Source organism: Nicotiana sylvestris, chromosome 10 (genome assembly GCF_000393655.2).
Source record: "Nicotiana sylvestris chromosome 10, ASM39365v2, whole genome shotgun sequence".
Classification (NCBI taxonomy): domain Eukaryota; kingdom Viridiplantae; phylum Streptophyta; class Magnoliopsida; order Solanales; family Solanaceae; genus Nicotiana; species Nicotiana sylvestris.
This window is the reverse complement of record NC_091066.1, coordinates 5,058,339-5,080,780: the sequence shown is the minus strand read 5'-3', so window position 1 is coordinate 5,080,780 and position 22,442 is coordinate 5,058,339. Positions and strand designations below refer to the sequence as shown.

Genomic DNA, 22,442 nt, shown 5'->3' with positions numbered 1-22,442 from the left:
TTCTCCATTATCATTAATATAATATATGTCAATAAATAAAAGGGAAATTTGAACACGGATTAACAGTTATGTTATACCAGCCATTTGCAACTAACAGGGAATGTAGAAAGAGTAGGGATTTCAAATCCAAAGAGCCATTTACAAGTGAGAGGAAATAGGGAAAATACGTATAATCGCTCTTAAAATAATAGCCAAAAAATATATATCTTTTGTATATATATACATTATATATGTTATATACAAAAATTATACAAATTTTATGCACTTTTCAGCTATCGAATGTAAATAGTTTTTGCCGCGGGCTAAAAGTGAAAATACCTCGAGGAAATACAGAGAGTATGGATTTGAAATCCAAATATGCATTAACTTGGGAAAATTTACAAGGAAGCATCTCCCAACAAGGGCAAGCAACCTACTAAAACTTTACATCTTTATGCCCCACACAGCAATTAAGGAGGGGAAAAATCAAATAGAGAGATTAAGCCATAGGAATAATAGAAAGCCCCCAAAGCTAAGGTCTACAGGTAAGAGCGTAGCCCATGTCACGGATTTGTATCCTGCCGCACAAGAGCCTGGTATTTAATAGGGAAGGGTAGATGGGCGGACTCAACGGGGATTTCTAGGCTATATAAAAAATAGCAAAAACTTACAAGCAAATATCTAATTCCTAGTTCTTCTACGCCAATTTGTGGAAAACTAAACCTCTATGATCAACATGATACTCATTGTGGGGCATGAAGTTGAGTTAGAACCAAAAAGAAAAAGAAAGCTCATGTACAAATGGTAAATTGCATGTCTCAATGTGCTAAATCCACACTTGCAGTGCCAATACTTGCCTTGTCGACCACGCGTACATTGTACAGCTCATAGACTCTTGCACGGTTCTCTGCCCACCATTGTTCTGCCTGTTTCTCACTAAATCGCTTCCGACTGCACGTTTTGACATACATTAGCCTTGATTCCATTCAAAAACCAAGATTAAATGATATTCATTGTAAAATGAAGTTTTGCCAATCTTGGACAAGTAAAAAGAGGTCTATAGCACAAACAGCATATGCACATGAATATAATAGGCGACTCCCAGATAACTGCAGATATAAAAGCATGAACAGGATCTTGTTCACATGCTCAAATGTGTTTTCCTTTAATGCGACAGAAGATCATTTACTGGATGAATAATGTAGAAACGCAGAAAATTGCACACTAACGATTTACGTTGACTTAACCTACCTGAAGCGAACCCTTTTAAGATCTTTGACGCCTCCAGGTAGGGAGGTAAGAGTAATATATACACCTGGCTCATCTTGCTCAACCCATTCATTCTCGTTACGAGAATCACATTCTTTAGTTCTGCCCCCATTTTTTGTTGTTGCCTCTGAATTCCCTTGTCTATTGTGAACAGCACTGCGATTACTGGCATTGCTTGATCCATTCGAAAGCAAATGGCTGTTAGATACACTTGACTCCAGTTTTTGAAAAGTTAGTTGACTGTGAACTTGGTCGATACAGCCATTTGGCATATCACTAGAGGTAATATTGGACTCGGAGGAAACAGATTTAGGAGATTTGATGTTTCGGGCAGGACCTACTGGCAGCCTTTCAGCCATTTCCTTCAGCTATAAAAAAATAACGATCACAATACAGAATATCAGCAATATCAGCACGAGAAGCTAACGGAACTGTGAGAAATGAAGAAATACACAGGAGAAAGAATGGAGAATGTGTTGCTTGATTATTTGTTCAAGCTATAGGGTGTTTAAATAGTACATACACCTATACTAAACTAGGAAAGAAATCAAGGTTAAATAATTTCAAAGAAATTATATCTCTAATTGATTCTAATTAGTGCAAACCATATCCATGATTCTACCATATCTGCACCATATCTACATGATTCTACCATATGTACACAATATTCTTAACTTGGATCTCTAATAATAATTTACATTACTAAAATATTACAGTAACTTCAATGCTGCTCTACTTCTGGCTGTAACTGCATTTTACTTGTCGCTGGCAATTAATCAAGTACCTCTTAACTGATAAAAGGAGTATTCAACGTAGATCATCTGTATCTTAATTGAAAAGGGCCGCAAAAAAATGAGTATGAATATCAGAGTAAAAAGGTGATATACTAAATGACAGCATGAAACAACGGCGCATGCAACCGAAAAATTGAAGGAAACAGACTGAAAAACCCTGAACACGAAAATTTTAACAGATCACGCAAATTCTAGAAGAAATAATTCCTTCCTGTGTTTGGGAGCATTTTCACCCTACTTCATAATTTGGATTTTTTTTTTAAGAAAGATGTTTATAATTTAGAAATTATAAGCAGAATGAAATCTTTATCCTATTTTTGCTTATACAAAAAGTTACAAAAAAGAAAATATTTTTATACACGTTGGCTCAACTGTTCAACTCATTCATTGAACCAAAACCTCTAACTTTTTCTGTGCCTATAAAAAGAGAAGCACAATTTTTTCATACGTATGCACAACTTTGATCCAAAACTTGAAAGTCCAGTGATTAAAAAGAATTTAACTTACCTGAGCAGTAAGTGATTTGATCACTTCTTTTGCTGCTTTGCATTTGGCGGTCTCCTCCCCTGCAATTGCTATTGCCTCCTTCAGCTGCTTACTAGTTCTTTCCAGTTCTACCTCTTGAAATTGAGCCTTGCGTGTAAGAGTTTCCACCTACAATGAAGACAGTCAAACAGTGCTAAAAAGAAAAAATATATAGTACCTTTGCAAGTTGGGAACAGGGTTGCATTTTTTACTGTAACTTATTGCATTCCATATGAAGATAAAGCCTCGCAACTTACACATAAACGACCTATTTATTCCCTCCCCAAGAAAACAAAAAGCAAAAAGGAAAGAGAAAAGAAGAGAAGAAATTAGAGGTATCTTTTAAATAAGGAATTTTAGGATAAAATGGATGGTAATATTCATATTTCAAATGATGTCTGAAAATCGTCTAACATCTTATTTCAAGATATTGCAACCTCTATGTCTTCGTACAAATTTACAATTTTGGCTTTATCATTATTATGTATAGCAGTAACTGCCATTCTTTTTCCTAAATGAATAGAATGCCAAGTGCCTAGAATAAAGAAGACAAACCTTGACAGTAAGCAAGTTCTAGGGGTTCAGAAATAAATAAGTGCAACGAAGGACTCGTGAATTGGGCTTCCAACTTTCAACAGCATGTTTTGACTTTTGACCCTTCTCCCCACCACCCACCTCCCAAAAGAAAAATAAACTTTCAACAACATGCGATTTGACATTCTATTGCAAACGAAACTCTCCATTATTCTTTAAGTGGAGTAGAAATTGGATTGACTGGCTGTCCTTTAGAGTATAAATTTGCCTATTCAGATGTATTCAGATATAGTACAGCACAAAAACCATAGGACATGAGACAGTACCTCTGCCGAGAAGCCAAATAGTGTCCTTAAAGTGGCAAAAATAATTGAAAGATCAGTACAAAATACATAGTACAGATAATAGCTATGATTCATTGTCTCCTTATCAACATGCTTATCACGTATCTTATCTGGTTAAATAATACTGTTTATGCACTTGGATAATTTTTCACCCTACACAATAAGATCAGGTGCAACTTGTCACTGTTGGTCATCAAGTCCTTTTTTTTGGTTAAAAAACCCTGCAAATCATCAAGTATTTAACTGTGTTATACACACCATTGAGTGTCTGAAAGCACAATGATAATATTTATTCTTAACCAACGTCTTGCATTTTGACACGTCGCACTATTAAATGTTGGCACAAATATTAAACTCATACACAAGCTTCTATCTCAGTTTTCCACCACCGACTGGATAAATCCAGCTTAATATTTTTCACAAAACTAGAGACAATTTGGTATTTTTTTTTTTTTGACGGGCCAAATCAGCATCTCATTGCAAAGTTGAAGATCCACATCAAACAAGTATAAGAAGATGTAGAAAGTGAAGAAACTGCATCAGTACCTATTGCATAGTTCAGGATCCACATCAGCTATAAGTATAACAAGATGTAGCCAAATGAAGAAACTGGATCAAAGGGAGATGGTTGCATAGTGAATATATAACCTACCTGTGATCTTAGTTTAACAACCTCCTGACCAAGACTTTCATTTGTCCTTTTAGCATCATCCACTACAATCCTTGGAGATGTAAGTCCACCCAGTGTTGGAGTTGGTGTAGTAGAACGAGGTGGACTGGGCCGTCCAGATGTTGGTGATGTTGCTCGAGAAACAATCCTTGATCCGGGAACTGAAACAGAGAAAAACTTCTTGGACGACGCAAAAACTGGATTAGAAGATTTAGAATTATTGAGAGCTCTCAATTGCGAGGTACTACTGGGAATAGGCGAGACACGACTGCTGTTGAATTCAAACTTTTTCTTCTGTTTGGAAGAACGGCTTTCAACTTGTTTGAAGGACTCCATCGAAGAAAATCTAGCAAGATGAGGCCGAGACCTTGTATCCAACTTAGTATCTTTGTCTATGCCATCAGTTAACCCTTGGTTCAGGCTTCCTCTTCGGCTCATGGAAGTCTCTGATGAAGCATCGGTTTCAATAGCTTTTTTCAGTTTATTACAACAGTTATCACAGACACGATAAAGTTTATTGGGATTTGGTGCCATTGATGCCCTCAGTGATTTCTTGCTGCTGCATGAATGACAAAAGACAAGACCACAGTTATAACAGTTGTGGCGCTTCCTTTTAAAATTAAAAGGAAGGCGGCAGCCAGAACACATTGATTGGTCAACCCCTGACGCCCATTTATGAAGGCAAATAGCTGCAGTAAAATTAGTACCACAAGCAATACTTTTGACTTGCTTGTCTTTTAAAGCTTCCACTAAGGTGGGAGAGTTTCTGTCATCTGTATTACCATGACCCAACCTTCCATTTGCTCCCTTTCCCCATGTGTAAACTTCAGTCCGGGAAGTCAATACAGCAACATGGTAAGCACCACATGCTATCTCCTCCACAAAGCTCTTTGAAAGTTTTCCTTCAACCCGACAAGGAAGCTTCCCATCAGCTTGAGGGTGACCTAGTTGGCCATATACAGGACTTCCCATTGTATATACATGACCTGAAGTAGTTAGAGCAACTGTCAAGCTGTGTCCACAAGAAACCTGGCAAAAGTTGGGTTCAACAAGAGCTGCAACACAAGTAGGAACAAGTTTTGACTCCTTATCACCGTGCCCAAGTCGACCTTTATCACCATCTCCCCAAGTAAAAAGTTTCCCCGACGAACAATTGCTTGAACTAGAGTTTCCCACCATGACTTCAACAACTGCAGCAGTATGCCAAACCCCACAAGCTGCTTGAACAGTTCGAAGCCCCTTCAGAGATTCCACTTCCCTGGGTTTTGAAATACTTTTTCTATCTCCGTGACCAAGAACTCCAAAAGTTCCATCCCCGAAAGTAAATAATTGGCCAGCAGAGGTCACCACAGCGGTATGCCAGGGTCCACAGGAGATATAAGAAACATGTATGCCCTCTAAGGGTCCATTTACTCTTTTGGGCACCCAATGACTAACTTCATTCCCATGCCCAAGAAGACCAAAATCACCGGCACCCCATGTGTACAGTTCACCAGAGAGTGTTACAGCACAAGTATGATTTTCGCCACAAGCAACAAGCTCAATGTTTGTATGGCCAAGGGAATCTATAAGCTTTGGATGCAAAACATCAGAATCGACACCATGCCCAAGCCTGCCTCCTGATTCCTCACCCCAGGAGAAAATCTCACCCTGCTTTGTCACTAGTGCTGCGTGTTTTCCACTGCAAGCTAAATTTTGGACATCCAGTACTACTGCAGACTCTAGAGCTTTGGGCAATAAAGAATCTACTTTGACACCATTACAACTGCCAATCCTATGAGGTCCACCACCTAGTACACCATCTGCAGTCCCTTCCCCCCAGATAAAAACATCTCCCAATGCATCACCATCATCATGACCAGAACCTTGACTTGATGAGCTAACAGCACTTGAAAGGCTTACTCTAAAGTTATCCATACCCATTGCCTTCATCTGACCATGTATGCTATCTGAACCTCCAGAAGATAAGGAATGAATAGAAGCACTAGCAGCATCTGAAGTGAAAAGGCCCTTGGGAGGTAAACTATATTGAATTACGTCAGAGAATGCCTTATTTACACCATTTTTAGGTGGGCTTCCATATGGACTATGAAGGCGAAGCTGATCACCACCATCCTGATGGAAATAATGGATCTTATTCAGCATCTTAGAGAAACAAAATGAAATTATATAATTTTGACATGAATATTGACAAATATAAAGTCTCATCTGCATATGCATGGTTAGACGTGCGAGATAGAATGTACCTTCTGTGAACTATCACCACTACCAAAAGGAGAATGAAGAGGAGAGCTTCTCCGCGTATATGTTCTGGGACTAGTAGCACCAGAAGGAATTCCATCGCTCCTTGATTCTGTTCTCCACTTTCGCTGGTGTCCACGTGAGATTAAAGCCTTCAAGCCACTAAACCATACCTCTGCTTCGTCTTTATCTTTGCATATCTAAGACATAAGATTGAAGAGGAAGGTGAGAGAGTTAGTTGGTGCAACAATTTCAAATGACAATGGAATAAGACAGAATTGCATGAATTACGTACAAGACTTTCCCTCTAAAAAGGACACAGCTGTCACTAATGAAACTCTTACCAAATCCAGTGATCTATCATTGTATATGAGTGAAAAAGATTGGTACTCCTTCTCAGGTCGTGGGTGCCTTTGAAATATTGGCTGGAAAAGAGCAGAAGCAAAGCTTGTTAATCAGATCGCATCATTAAACATTTTAACATAGGTGGTTCAACTAGAATGACGGTCGTGCTCGTCTTGGACTTGGCCGAGCCCTTTGGGTCGGCCATGCTCATGCGACGCTAACATCAATGAGGAATGCCCCGACCCCATTTATGGGAATACACTGGGTCTATTGTTGTTGGTTCAACTAGACCGAAAACCATGTTCATTAAGAACTAGAAATTGCTAAATAAAAAAGAAAAACACACTGACACCAAATTATCATCATCAAAGTATGTAACTATGAATGGAACAAGCCAAAAGAAATCATTAACCAACCACTAAGGCTGATAAAATCAAATGAATGACCGCTAGTATAGCATGAACTTTGACCAAAAAGTGCTCATCTATGTAGAACGAATACTTAGATTCAACATGAAAACAACCAATCAAATTCAGCAATACTTCCTCAGAATGAGGTATATAACATTTGAGAAGAAGGCAAGAGTAAACTTCTAGCATAGTTTTAATAGGTTAATCATACACACAAGACTTCACATGTGACCCCAATTACTTAATGAAGAGCAAATGCAGTTATACTTTTTGATAAAGAGCATATGCGGATATACATATAGAGAAATGAAAACAAACAGTTAATACATCATATAGATTATCGATTAACCATGACATGTAAGCAAAAATTCCTTTAGCGGAAGATGTTTGATCCTACTCATCCAGTCATACTCCATTTCTTTCTTCTTCTTTCTTAGTTCTCTTAATTTTGTCTTTAAAAGACTAGAATATATTAACACGATACTTCCAAAAGAAAATAAAGAAGCTATGCTTAGAGACAAATTTGTGGACATGCTGATGTCACAGTTCACAAGAGTTCAAGAACAGTGATTAAAATTCTGTATCAAATTAACATTCAAGCTGCTTATCTGGCTAGATCTCTATAATTCTATGCAAATTGAATTCACATGCCTCTCCAAGGAAGTCTCCTAGCTTCTTTCTTTCTGTTCACCAATGAAAAGAGAGTGGGAATTGCTTGCGCAAAATAACAGAAAACATTTTATATTTTCGCTGAAACAGAAGCTCAAGGACCAAGAAAAGATGCAAGATAATTACCACACTGAAGATAACTTATAAATTCATCTGTCATTGAATTCGGTTAACATATGAAAGCCACTAATGCCCGTACATTTAACCACATAAATCTCTGGTGAAATGAAGTGAGCACACAGAACGAGCCATCTGACCTTTCACCATATAAGTTCTTCGAAATCCATTTTAAAACCACAAAAAGAGATATATAAAGATGGATAAATTTGTAGAATAGAATCAAATAGATACATGTCAAAAAGGTTGTAGAACGGAGAATAGTATCTTCAGCAGAGGGAACTTACAGTGCGCTGTCCAGATATTATTCTTGACACGTGACTTAGCTTAAGGTGTTTCTCCTCTTTACCAGAAAACCATATCAGAGCAGATTCATCCTGAAACCATAATGACATTTATTTACTTCAACTAACACTAAGTTTCAGAGGAGGTAGTTACGTTTAGCTGCGATACAACGAAGCAATACACAGTTGCTGTATTAAATCCCTACCTCAATAAAGAAAGGTAAAGTGAAACACCGATATCCATACAGCAAGCATGGGATTATTTTATATCAATAACAGGTTTATCTATAAGCAGTCATACACAATGACAAATAATGAAATGGCCATCCATCAAAGGCTTTAGGTTTAAACCCCAGAAAGTAAGAGACATGAGCTAAGATGCTGGCACTACTGGAACAAGGAAACTAGGAACAAACTACCTAGGATGAAGTTTACCACATGTATTCTAACAGCAGTCAAAAACACTACTTCACAATGGTTACATGGCAGTATGAATGTGAACAAAGAACCTTGACATGGATATCTCTGATGAATATTGTGTATCCACTGAGCATGAATTATCAACATTGAAGTTCTGGTATTCTGGATGACACAATAAGGTAGGCATTTGGAAGAGAACTCAAACTTCCAATTTTTTTATTAAGTCTCATTTTCTGATTTATTATCATGAGATAGTGCGATTATTTTTGCTTCTCTTTAGCGTATGGCAGTTTGGATAGTATCACTTCCAAATTGGCACAGAGATTGTAGGAGCTTTGATTACCTATATTTACTTTTCAAGCCTCCTAATCCACACTCTCCTTAACTGTGGTATTATTTACATCATTTGAAGGACACTACTTCAACCTGAGATACATGCATGCAAAAACTGAATACGGAGTATCAAAAAGGAACAAACTACAATCATGGTGGTAAACATCTTTTACTTTTTTGACAAGTATAATCATGATAGTAAACATTACCAATCACTAATCAGAAACTGACACAAGCATTTAGGATGAAATATCAACGCACTGACACATAAAACTGAAGATAGGCCAAAATACCACAAACTTCAACACTGCTGAAAAATCAAGGAGAAAGATCAAGGGAAATGTCCTAATTTGCTTCATTGAGATATCAAATTCATGGTGAGGATGCCAATGCCAACCTATTACGTGCTTCCTAGCAGCCAGTGTTACGTCCAGTATGGAGAACTCTATGTCGGTCTCTCAAATAAATGATATAGATTCTTGTTACGTATAGATGTGGGGTTTCACCAAACTGCTTTCCCCTTCTTGGATAGCTAATATGATTACGGAGTCGGAATGCATAGAATTTCATTATTTCAATGCTAAGAAAAGCAAGCCATATGTACAAAATTAAACAAAGAATGAAATGTTACTTACATTTGCCAGACGAAAGGGACAAAACTTTGGCTTTCCCCTTCTTCCATACTTCAGCAAACATGCCCCCTTCTTTAGAGCGGTTATCGCCTGAGATAAATCAAATGCAAAGGAATTTCAAGCCAATGAACCTTCTGTCTTAACCCACTGCAGTCAACAAGGTTCATAACTTTTCTCTCCCAAAAGCTGTAATACCATAGCTAAATCTTGGCACCATTGCCCATTCACCCCATGCCCAAAGCAGAAAACAAAACCTTATTTTTCAAATGAGGACTTAAGTGTTCCATAAAGACAAAGCAGCCGGTGGCGGATCTAGATAGACTCTTGTGGGTGCTCAAACACCCATTGCCTTGACCATACTTAGTAAATTTGCACGGGCCATTATAAAAGTATTTAAATAAACATTGAGTGAGCACCCACAACTAATTTTCATTTTCCTCTTCTTTCGAAGTTTTTTTTGGCGAGCACCCATGACTTTAAAATTCTGGATCCGCCACTGAAAGCAGCCCATACTAAGGAAGAGGAATCCAAAATGAGGTGTTGAGTGTATCACCATAGAGAATACATCTTAACTTACTTAATTATGCTTTAACATGCCCCTAATGTGCAGCCTGATTCTTGGGCCAAGCACATGTAAGTTTTTTTCCTATAATGGGTGGCGATAAGACTAAAACCCAAGACCGATGTCTTCTCTAATACCATGTTGAAGAGGAGTCTTGGAGTAATAGTAAAATTGTCTCCGTGTGACCAATAGATTACGGGCTTGAGCCGTGAAATCAGCCATTGATGCTTGCATTATGATAGGCTGCCTAAATCACACCCCCTTTGGATGTGGCCCTTCCCAGACCCTGCGTGAATGCAGGATACTTCGTGCATCGGGCTGCCTTTTTAGTGTAACTATCTCATTTAAAAGCTTAACCTATTAGAGAGAGTACACTTTAATTTACTTAATTATACATCTAAAATGAGTGGTTAAACACTGAAGGCAAGTAAATTAGGGGATGAAAATTAACTTAGTATAGGTGCCAAGCATAGTTGCGAGAACCTACCTAATTTTATTTATTTTTATAACAGTAGTACTCGCACTAGCTTGTGCGCACTTCGACTATTCCATCAAATACCTGTTGCCTCCCACCCGCACAGACACCGGATAACTCTTCCCACCAGGGCTTAGGCAGGTCGAAAGAAATCACCTAGTATTTCTTTCCACCGGGATTTAAACTTGATGCCTCGAGTCAAATGGAATTGAAAAGACCTTTTTTATATATATAAACAAGGTGGCATTTCGAAAGTGCCGCTAGTAGAGACCCCATACTACTCCTACCCCTTCATTGATCATTAGGGCACACCCTGATATTTTAATTAGTAAAACCGAAAGTGCATCCTCCAAACTTATGTCAAGGAAAAAATAGTATTAGTACAGTAGTAATAAGCAATAGTTTGACGGGGTTTAAAATAATGACAAAAATTGGAAGAATAAGACAGTAATTTTTTTCTTTTTACCTGTTCAATATCCCTTTCAACTGTTCCACTACCTCTGTTGACATCTGAATTCATTCCTTTCAGCTCAAAATTCTTCAAATAGTGAAGAAACCCATTTCTCAAAAATTAAACGAAAATCTCCGATTAAAATTGACGAAACTAAAACTTCAGTAATTGCAAAGACTTTAAGAATTTGTAGTAACAGTTTCTTAAATGCAAAAACCAAAACACTGGTTTAATCTCAACGCCACAAAGCTTATAAACCGAAAATGGGTTAAAAAAAATTAAAAGAGCTGAAACTGCAAATGGGCTGACAATGAGAGTAAATTTCACTGATTTTGATGAGAGAGAAAGAGAGAGGTTTTAGGAGAGAGAATGGCAGAGAGATTTGCTGAAAAGTGAAGCAGTAGAATCTAGCTATAATTGGGGAATATATCGTTTTGATCTGATTTTCCAAAACTGAAGCAGTACACACACACGCACACAGTACAAAGTGTTGCAGATGAGAGAGAAGAACTGAAGAGAGAGAGTGAGGAGCGAGGTGGTCAAAAGTGGACTGTGGATTTCTGTATAAAATTAAATTAAAATTAGATTACATATTTCTACCTCTTTCTATTTTGGAATGTATTTATGAAGGCAATTTTGGTATAACTAATAAAATTGCTGACATGTGATCGGGAGGTAATGAGTTTGAGCCGTGGAAAAAGCTTTTTGCAAAAGTGCAGAGTAAGACTGCATACAACATACCCTTGTGGTCCGGTCCTTTCCCGAATCCCGCGCATAGCAGAAGCTTAATGTACCGGGCTGCATCTATTTTAGGATGAAAAATATAGTATATTCACTTTTACTTTTATATTATATTAAAAATATATTTTTACTTGTTCATTTTAGCTAACCAAGAGAAAATTAATTTTTTTTTTTCTATTTTACCCTTTTTTGTTAACTACTCATTTCCTAAATTATTTTTTAAAACTTTATAAAATATTATCATTATTGTAAATATTATAGTAAAATATATACTTTATTTATTATTTTTTAAAGACGGTATAAAATACGTTTTGGACAATTAAAAGTGAATGAATGAAGTAATTTGGACTACTAAAAGAAGCAACAAGATGCAATAATTAGAGGTCTTGAGTTTGAACTTTAAAAATAAAGAAATTTTTAATAGTTTGGTGGGACTCATGCATTGTAAATTAGGATTAATCGAATTAGTGAGTTCGAAGATCGAATTATTATATTAAAAACTACTTTTAAAAAGAACCATGATATGCAAAAATGTATACCATTATCCTAATTTTGAAGAGTAGCTAGGGAAATAATAGGGGTGGCAAATGGGCAGGTTGGGCTGAATTTGGGCGGGTCAAGATGGGTTAGGTCAATAAATGAATTATTGCCCAACCCAACCCAAGTGTCTTTGGGTTAAGATGGGCTGGGTCAAGATGGGCTAAACAATGGGTCATAATCCAACCCGTCCAACTTGACCCATATTTTAGAACCATGCTCATCTTGCATAAAAAAAACTTTTTACCTTAAAATATGTAAGTTGACAAATATTTTATGGATGGGGGAGGGGGGATTGGAGTGGGTGGATGGTGCAGAAAAACGAAAAAATATAAAACAGAAAACAGAAAATTGAAATTATAAAAAAAAGTAAAAAAAAAATGGAGGGGAAGGTGGGTGGCGCAGAAAAACAAAAAAAAACAAAAAATTGAAAATACAAAAAAAAATAAAATTTATTTTAGGGGGTTTGCGCTCCGGGGTGGGTGGGTGGTGCAGAAAAATAAAAAAAAAACGGAAAATTGAAAATACAAAAAAAAAAGTGATTTTTTTCTTAGGGGTTTTACGGGGCGGGGGGGAGGGAGGGGGCAAATAAGTAAATTTTTAGATAAGTTGGGTTGAGATTCTTTGTGTTGGGTGAGTTTCATGAGTTGTATTTGAGTTGTTAAATGAGTCAGAATAGGCTATCAAAAATAATGGGTTAACTTGGGCTCAACCCAAATTGACCCATGAGCTAAAATGGTAAAAATTGTGTGGGGAAGCCACTTTTTAAAGTGGTATTTACTTTTTATCCAGCATTTTTAATGCTTAGCAATAGTAGCCACTAGTCTATTAAAATTAATATGAAAAAACTGTGTTACCCTTTCTTCTATCTGTTTCATGTGTCATGGAGAATTTGTTTATATTAACAGACTTGGAATATCTGTTTGCTTTCATTTCGCATCAGCATCGACTTCCTTATCTTCTGTCAGGTCCAAAACAGAATGTGGATCCGCTCTTGCTGTGATCTCAATGTATGTGTTTGTACAGAAAGTATTTGTAATCTTTTGTATCATCTGTTTCTTCTCTATTCTCAACTCGTCCAATAAGACACCATATGGGCAACTCATCATAGTACACTTCAAAGTAATAGTCTTTATCTACTGCTCTTCGGAACTGAGCTACTTCTTCCTTTGTTAGCTTCTTCCCACAAAGAATCTATGTTTTGTGGTATCGGGTTGGTCGGATCGATTCCAGAATGATTTTGCTAAGGTTTAAGACACTTAGTCTCTTTTAAGGAAGTTTAAATTGGAAAAGTCAATCGGATGTTGACTTATTTCCAAGTCTTTCTCTATTATCCTTATTGTGTGTTTGCATTTAATTTATTTTGTGTTAAAATAAATTAAAAGTTAAGGACAATAGGTCCTGAACTTATGCTAAAAAGCCAAAAAGTTAAGGACAATAGGTCCTGAACTTAGGCTAAGAAGCCCAAAAGTTAAGGACAGACAGTCCTTAACTTACAGTTACAAGTTCAAAAGTTAAGGGCAATAAGTCCTTAACTTTAATTTCCAAGTTCAAAAGTTAAGGGCAATAAGTCCTTAACTTTAATTTCAGATCACTTAATAGTTAAGTGGAAAATAGTCGTCGGCATTCTATAAGCTACTTAATCGAGTCTATGAAACGACCTAAGGAACAACAGTCATCGTCTCGTCATGATCGTTCCTCATTTTTGGTGTTTTAGAGCCATAAAACAGGAATTCCGCTTGATTCCAAGATTTTCGTGTGGTATAGCCCACGCCATCTGCATGGGCCCGAGCGACCAGACCCGAATCGTCTAAAATTTTGCCGGCCCATGAAAAGCGATCGAAGGAACAATAGTCATATCCTTCCCATGACCGTTCATCATTTTTGGCGTTTTAAGGCCATAAAATTGAAATTCCGCCAAGTTCTCAAATTTTCGTATGTTATAGCCCACGCAGTCTGCATGGGACCGAGCAAACGGACCTACCTAAGGAATAATAGTCATCGTCTTGCCATGACCATTCCTCGTTTTTGGCGTTTTAGTGTCGAAAAACTGAAATAACGCCAAAAAATTAGAATTTCGCTTGATTCCGAAATTTTTGTGTGCTATTTGCCTACGCCATCAGCGCCAGACTCGAATCGCCTAAAATTTTACCAATCCATAAAAATAACATAAAGAACAATAGTCATCTCCTCGCCATGACCGTTCCTCATTTTTTGGCATTTTAAGGCTTTAAAACAGGAATTCCGCCCGATTTTCAGAGTTTCGTGTGTTATAGCACACACAATCTGCATGCATCCGGGCGAGCGGACCTGAATCACCTACAATTTTACCATCCTATCTAAAATGACCTAAGGAACAATAGTCATCACCTTGCCATGATCGTTCCCCATTTTTTGGCATTTTAGCATCATAAAACTAGAATTCCGCTTGATTCTCAAATTTTTGTGTGTTATACCATCTACATGGGTCCGGGCACCCAGACCCGAATCATCTAAGATATTTTTGTCCCATCAAAAATGACCTAAGGAATAATAGTTATCGCCTTGCCATGACCGTTCCTCATTTTTTGGCGTTTTAGGGCCAAAAAATTAGAATTCCGCCTGATTCCTAAATTTTCGTGTGTTATAGCCTACGACATTTGCATGGGCCTAGGTGATTGGACCCGAATAGCCTAAAATTTTGCCGGCCCATCAAAAACGATCTAAGAAATAATAGTCATTGTCTGCCCAAGACCGTTCCTCGTTTTTAGGCATTTTAGGGCCATAAAACTAGAATTCCGCCTGATTTCCAGATTTTTGTGTGTTATACTACCTACATGGGTCTGAGCGACCAGACCCGAATCGTCTAAGATATTTTCAGCCCATAAAAAATGACCTAAGTAACAATAGTTATCGCTTCTCCATGATTGTTCATCGGTTTTTGATATTTTAGGGCCATAAAACTGGAATTTTGCCCGAGTCTTAGATTTTCATGTGTTATTCCCCGTGCCATCTACATTGGCTCGAGCAACCGGACCCAAATCGCCTACCAGCCCATCAGAAGATCTAAGGATCAATATGCACCGTCTTTCTATGATTGTTCCTTGTTTTTAGGCGTTTAGGGCCATAAAACTGGAATTCCACCCGATTTCAGATTTTCGTATGTCATAGCCCACGCCATCCGCATGGGTCCAGGCGATCGGGCCCGAATGGAATAGAATTTTTCCGGACCATAAAAATGACCTAAGGAACCATAGTCACCTCCTTGTTATCATCGTTCCTCGTTTATTGGTATTTTAGGTCCATAAAATCGGAATTTCACCCGATTCCCAGATTTTCGCATGTTATAGTCTACGCTATTTGCATTGGCTCGAGTGACCGAACCCGAATCATCTAAAATTTTATCGTCCCATAAAAAATGACTTAAGGAATAATAATCAATGTCTCTCCATGAACATTCCGCATTTTTTGGCGTTTCAAGGCCATAAAACTGAAAATCCGCTCGATTTCCATATTTTTGTATGTGCCATATGCATGGGCCTGAGCGACCAGACCCGAATCACCTATAATTTTGCCCGCGCATAAAAAATGACCTAAGGAAAAGAGTCATTGCCTCACCATGACCGTTCCTCATTTTTTGATGTTTTAGGAACATAAAATTGGAATTCCACCCGATTCCTAAATTTTTGTGTGCCGCCATCTATATGGACCCAAGCGAACGAACTTCGATCGCCTAAAATTTTTTTGATTCATAAAAACGACCTAAGGAACAATAGTCATTGTCTCGCCATGATCATTCCTCGTTTATTGGTATTTTAGGGCAATAAAACTGAAATTCCGCCCGATTCATTGATTTTTATGTGCTATAACCCACGCCATATGTATGGGCTCGGTGCTCGGACCCCGACCGCCTAAAACAATTTCAGCCATAAAAAAACGATCTAAGGAACAATAGTCATCGCCTCGCTATAATCGTTCCTCATTTTATGGTGTATTAGGGCCATAAAAGGGAAATTCAACACGATCTCTAGATTTTTATATGCTATAGCCCACGCCATTAGTGTGGGTCTGTGTGACAGAACCAGAATTGCCAAAAATTTTGCGGGCCTATCAAAAATGACCTAAGAAACAATGGTCATCGCTTTTACACGAACGTTTCTTATTTTTTGGTATTTTAGGGTCATAAAATTAGATTTTTGCCTGATTCCCCGATTTTCATGTACTATTGCCCACGTTATCTGCATGGGCCCAGGCGACCGGAACTAGATCGTCTAAAATTTTTTCGGCCCAAAAAATATGACCTAACGAAAAATAGTCATTGCCTCTCCATGATCACCATCATTTTTTGGCATTTTAGGGCCAAAGAATTGAAATTTCGCTTAATTCTTAGATTTTTGTGTGTTATAGCCCATGCCATCTAAATGGGTCCGGACAACCGGAACCGAATCGCCTAAAAAAATTTGGCCCATCAAAAACGACCTAAGGAATAATTGTCATCATCTCACCACGACCGTTCCTCATTTTTTTGGCGTTTTAAGGCTATAAAATCTAAATTCTGCCCGATTGACCGGTACCGAATAAAATTTCGCCGCACCATCAAAAATGACCTAAGGAACCCTGGTCATCGCCTCGCCATGACTGCTTCTTTTTCTTTGGTATTTTAGGGCGATAAAATCGGAATTCCACCCGATTCCCAGATTTTCATATGCTATAGCCCACGCCATTTGCATGGGCCAAGGCGATCGAATCCAAATCATCTAAAATTAGGAATAATAGTCAAAGCCTTTCCATGCCCGTTCCTCATTTTTTGGCATTTCAGGGCTATAAAACTGGAATTCTGCTCGATTCCTAGATTTTCGTGTGCTATAGCCCACGCCATATGCATGGGCCCAGGAGACTGACCCCGGATCACATATAATTTTGCCGGCCTATAAATATAACCTAAGCAACAATAGTCATTGTCTCGCCATGACCGTTCTTCGTTATTTGGTGTTCTAGGACCATAAAACTGGAATTCCGCCCGATTTCCAGATTTTTTATGCCGCCATCTGCATGGGCCCGGGCGACCAGACCACAATCGCCTAAAACTGGGGCCGTTCATAAAAAACGATCTAAGGAACATTAGTCATCGCCTCGCCATGATCGTTTCTTGTTTTTTTGTGGCGTATTCCCGATTCTAAGATTTTTGTGTGCTTTATTCTACACCATCTGCATGGACCCGGGCGACTGGACCCCAATCGCCTAAAAGTTTTTCGGAATATAAAAAATGACCTGAGAAATAATAGTCATCGCCTCGCCATGACCTTCCTCATTTTTTGGCATTTCAGGGCCATATAACAGGAATTCCGCCCAATTTCTAAATTTTCGTATATTATAGCCCACACCGTCTACATGGGTGGCGACCGGACCTGTATCACCTAAATTATTTTCGACCTATCAAAAATGACCTAAGGAATAATAGCCATCACCTCGTCATGACAGTTCCTCGATTTTTGGCATTTTGGGATCATAAAACTAGAATTTCCCCGATTGTCAAATTTTCTTATGCTATAGTTCACGCCATTTATATGTACCTAAGTGATCGCACCCAGATCGCCTTAAATTTTGTTAGCCCATAAAAAATTTCCTAAGGAATATTAGTCGTCACCTTGCCAAGATCGTTCCTCATTTTTGGTGTTTTAGGACCATAAAACTGGCATTCCGCCCAATTCCAAAAATTTTGTGTGCTATAGCCTATAGCCCACGACATCTACATTGACCTGGGCGACCGGACCCGAATCGCCTAAAAAAATTTTGCTCAGCAAAAATAACGTGAGAAACAATAGTCATCGCCTCACCATTATCGCCATAATACTTGAATTCTACCCGATTCATAAATTTTCATGTGCTATAATAGCTCACGCCATCAGCATGGGCCCGGAAGACTGGACCCAAGTCGCCTAAAGTTTTCTCGGCCCATAAAAAATGATCTAATGAACAATAGTCATCGCTTTGCCATGATTATTCCTCGTGTTTAGGCACTTTAGGGCCATAAAACTTGACTTCCGTCCGATTCTAAATTTTCGTGTGCTATAGCATACGCCATAAAAATGATCTAAGGAATCATAGTCATCGCCTCGCCATGATCATTCCTCCTTTTTAGCCTTTTAGGGCCATATAACGAAAATTTCGCCTGATTCCCAGGTTTTCGTGTGCCCATACCATTTGCATGGATCTGGACGACCGTACCCGGATCGCCTTAAAATTTGCCGGCCTATCAAAAATGACTTAAGGAACAATAGTCATTGCTTCTCTATGGTCGTTCCTCATTTTTTGGCGTTCGAGGGCCATAAAATCAGATATATGCCCGATTCCCAAATTTTTATGTTACACCATTTACATGGGCCCAGACGATCGGACCCCGATAGCTTACAATTTTGTCGGTTAAGAAAAAATGACCTAAGGAACAATAATCATCGCCTCTCCATGATCGTTCCTCATTTTTGGCGTTAATGGGCAATAAAACTAGAATTTTGCCCGATTCCCTGATTTTTATGTGCTATAGCGCACGCCATCTGCTTGGGCAATTTTTTTTTCTGCCCATCAAAAATGATCTAAGGAATAATAGTTATCGCCTCGCCATGATCATTCCTCATTTTTTGGCATATTAGGGCCATAAAATGAGAATTACACCCGATTCTCAAATTTTCGTGTACTATAGCCCACGCCATCTGCATGGATCTTGGCAACCGGACCCGGATCTACTCAAATTTCGTCGGCCTATCAAACATGATCTAAGGAACAATAGTCATCATCTCTTTATGGCCGTTCCTCATTTTTGGCGTTTTAAGATCATAAAACTGGAATTTTGCCCGATTTTTAGATTTTCATCTGCTATCGCACACGCCATCTACATGGGCCCAGGAGACAGGACCCCAATTGCCTAAAATTTTGCATGTTCACAAAATATGACCTAAGGAACAATATTCATTATCTCGCCATGATCATTTCTCATTTTTTGGCATTTTAGGATAATAAAACTTAAATAACGCCCCATTTCCAAATTTTCATGTGTTATTCGTGTGTTGTAGCCCAGGCCCATCTGCATGCATCCAGGCGACTGGACCCGAAATGCCTAAAAATTTATCGGGCCATCATAAACGACCTAAAGAACAATAGTCATCGCTTTGACATGACCGTTCCTTGATTTTTGGCGTTTTAAGAACATAAAACTTGAATTCTGCCTGATTCGTAAATTTTCGTGTGCTATAGCCCATGCCATCAGCATGGGCCCAGGCGACCGGGCGCGAATCGCCTAAAAACTTTTGCACACTTAAAAACGACATAAGGAACAATAATCATCGTTTCGCCATGACCGTTCTTTATTTTTTAGCGTTTTAAGGCCCAATTCCCAAATTTTCGTGTGCTATAGCCCACACCATCTGCATGGGCCCGAACGATCAGACCTGGATAGCCTAAATAAGTCATTGCCTCGCCATGATTGTTCCTCATTTTTTGGCATTTTAGGACCATAGAACTGAAATTCTGCCCGAATTCTAGTTTTTCGTGTGTTATAGCCTTCGCCATTTTCCTTGGTCTAGGCGATTGGACCCTGTAGCCTAAAATTTTGCTGGTCCATTAAAAAAGATCTAAGAAACAATAGTCATCGCCTCGCCATGACCTCCTCATTTTTTGGCGCATTAGGGCCATAAAACTGGAATTCTGTTTGATTCCCAGATTTTTGTATGCTATAGCCCATGCCATCTGCATAGGCCCGGGCGACCCGACCCGAATCACCTAAAAAAATTTGGCCTATCAAAAATGACCTAAGGAACAATAGTCATCGTCTCACCATGATAGTTCCTTATTATTGGGTGTTTTAGGACCATAAAACTTGAATTTCGCCCGGTTCTCAGATTTTTGTATGTTATAACCCAAACCATCTGCATGGGCACAGATGACCGGACCCTAATCACATAAAAATGTTCGGTACATCAGAAATGACTTGAGCAACTGTTCCTTATTATTGGTGATTTAGGGCCATAAAATTGGAATTCCGCTCGATTTCTAAATTTTCGTGTGCTATAGCCCATGCCATCTGCATGGGACTGGACACCGTACACGGATCACCTAAAATTTTACCGGCCTATCAAAAATAACTAAATGATTAATATTCATTGCTTTTCCATGATCGTTCCTCGTTTTTTAGCACTTTAGGGGCATAAAATTGACTTTCGTCCGATTCCTAAATATTTGTGTGTTATATCCCCCTTCATATGCATGGGCCTGTGCGACCGGATCCGGATCACCTAAAAATATTTCGGCCCATAAAAAACGATCGAAGGAACAATAGTCAAGGCCTCACCATGACCGTTCCTTGTTTTTTGGAGTTTCAAAGCCATAAAACTGAAATTTCGTCCGATTTTTAAATTTTGTGTTGTAGTCCACACCATGGGCCAGGGCGACGGGTCCCGGATAGACTCAAATTTTGTCGGCCCATAAAAATGATCTAAGTAACAATAGTGATCGCCTAGCCATAACCGTTCCTACTTTTTTGGTGTTTTAGGGCCGTATAACTGGAATTCTATCCGATTTCTAAATTTTCGTGTGTTGTAGCCCATGCCATCTGATTGGGCCCGGGCGACCGGACCCTTATCGCCTAATATTTTTTTGGCCTATCAAAGACGATATAAGGAACAATAGTCATCGCCTAACCACGAGCGTTCCTTATTTTTTGGCATTTTAGGGCCATATAACTGAAATTTTGCCCGATTTCTAAATTTTCGTGTGCTATTGCCCACACTATCTGTATGGGCCGGGGCAACCGGTCCCAAATCACCTAAAAGATTTTAGTTCATAAAAATGACCTAAGAAATAATAGTCATCGCCTCACCATAGTTGTTCCTCATTTTGGCGTTTTAGGGCCATAAAACTAGAATTATGCCCGATTCTCAGATTTTGTGTGTTATAACCCACGCCATCTGCATGGGCTCGGGCCACTAGATCCGAATCGCCTATTATTTTATGGCACATAAAAAATGACCTAAGGAACAATAGTTATCGCATCGCCATGATCTTTCCTTATTTTTGGCGTTTTAGGGCCATAAAACTGGATTTCCGGCCAATTCTCAAATTTTCTTGTGTAATAGCTCACGCCATCTGCATGAGCCTAAGCGACCGGAGCTGGATCGCCTAATATTTTGTCGACCACCGATAAGACTCTCTCATTTTATTTTATTTTTCAGCTGGGGATTGGAGTGCTGCCGATATGACTCTCTCTGCTGGGGATTCTTTTCGGCTATCAATTCATTTCCAGTTTACGATCCTCTTCTTTTGCTGGGGATCAGAGTGTTGTTCCCGACTTCCATTTGCATGACTTGGCACTTCTCGGATACTGATCGGGAGGTCTTTTTTGGACATCGATATTGGTTTTGTGTGGGGTTAAAAGAAAAGCTATCAAAAATTCAAAAAATAAACTTTGATGGGTGAAACATTACAACTCTTGGAATCAAACCTCTTTTGAAACTTCAAAACATAACTTCTGCCCCAGTTTTCTTTGCTTGGGGGATTTTTATTTTTTTGTTACACTATGACCGAGCCGTGAGGCGCCTACGTATCCTTCTTTGAGGAATCAGGTCAAACGTAGTTCCCACTTCCTTTGTTTTTCTTGTGACTTTTCTCTTGTTTCATTTTTTTCATTATTATTATAATTTCATTAGTGACTCCAAAAGAGGGGTATAAAAGAATAAATAAGGCTCAAAGGGTGAAGCAAAGGTTAAAAGTGTTTGGATAGAAGAAAGAATTGCCTCCGTCATTTCACTATCCAATAAGTACCAAGTACAAACAAACGGACAAATAACTATCATAATCAAAGAAATTACGCATAATATCTTTTGACTGCATCAAAATTAATAGCCATGTCGACGCATCTTCCTTCGATATCTGTCAGACATAAAGCACCGTTGGATAACACTCTGGTCACAACATAATGCCCTTGCCAATTTGGGGCGAACTTGCCTTTTGCTTCGATCTGGTGTGGGAGGATCCGCTTCAATACTTGCTGCCCTACTTCAAATTTTCTGGGGCGCACCTTCCTATTGTATGCTCTTGCCATTCTCTTCTGATATAACTGGCCATGACACACTGCTGCCA

The 22,442-nt window shown here is 38.7% G+C and overlaps 1 protein-coding gene across 3 annotated transcripts; it reads right to left on the bottom strand.

Moving 5' to 3' along the window:
• Positions 1-339: 339 nt before the first annotated feature.
• LOC104233767 (PH, RCC1 and FYVE domains-containing protein 1-like) lies at positions 340-11,611 on the bottom strand. Of its 3 annotated transcripts, none has more exons than XM_009787209.2 (9): positions 11,070-11,611; positions 9,570-9,656; positions 8,185-8,274; positions 6,701-6,781; positions 6,362-6,556; positions 4,098-6,230; positions 2,550-2,696; positions 1,231-1,616; positions 340-930 (listed from the first exon to the last, which is right to left on the bottom strand). In XM_009787209.2, the coding sequence occupies exons 1-9, from the start codon at positions 11,121-11,123 to the stop codon at positions 798-800; spliced, it is 3,306 nt and encodes a 1,101-aa protein (XP_009785511.1). In that variant the 5' UTR covers positions 11,124-11,611; the 3' UTR covers positions 340-797. The 3 variants fall into 3 exon arrangements, 2 of the variants coding, with proteins under 2 accessions (XP_009785511.1, XP_009785513.1); XR_011402780.1 differs by lacking the exon at positions 340-930 and adding an exon at positions 3,603-3,666 and having other exon boundaries at positions 1,360-1,616; XM_009787211.2 differs by lacking the exons at positions 340-930; positions 1,231-1,616; positions 2,550-2,696 and adding an exon at positions 3,031-3,666.
• Positions 11,612-22,442: the final 10,831 nt, after the last annotated feature.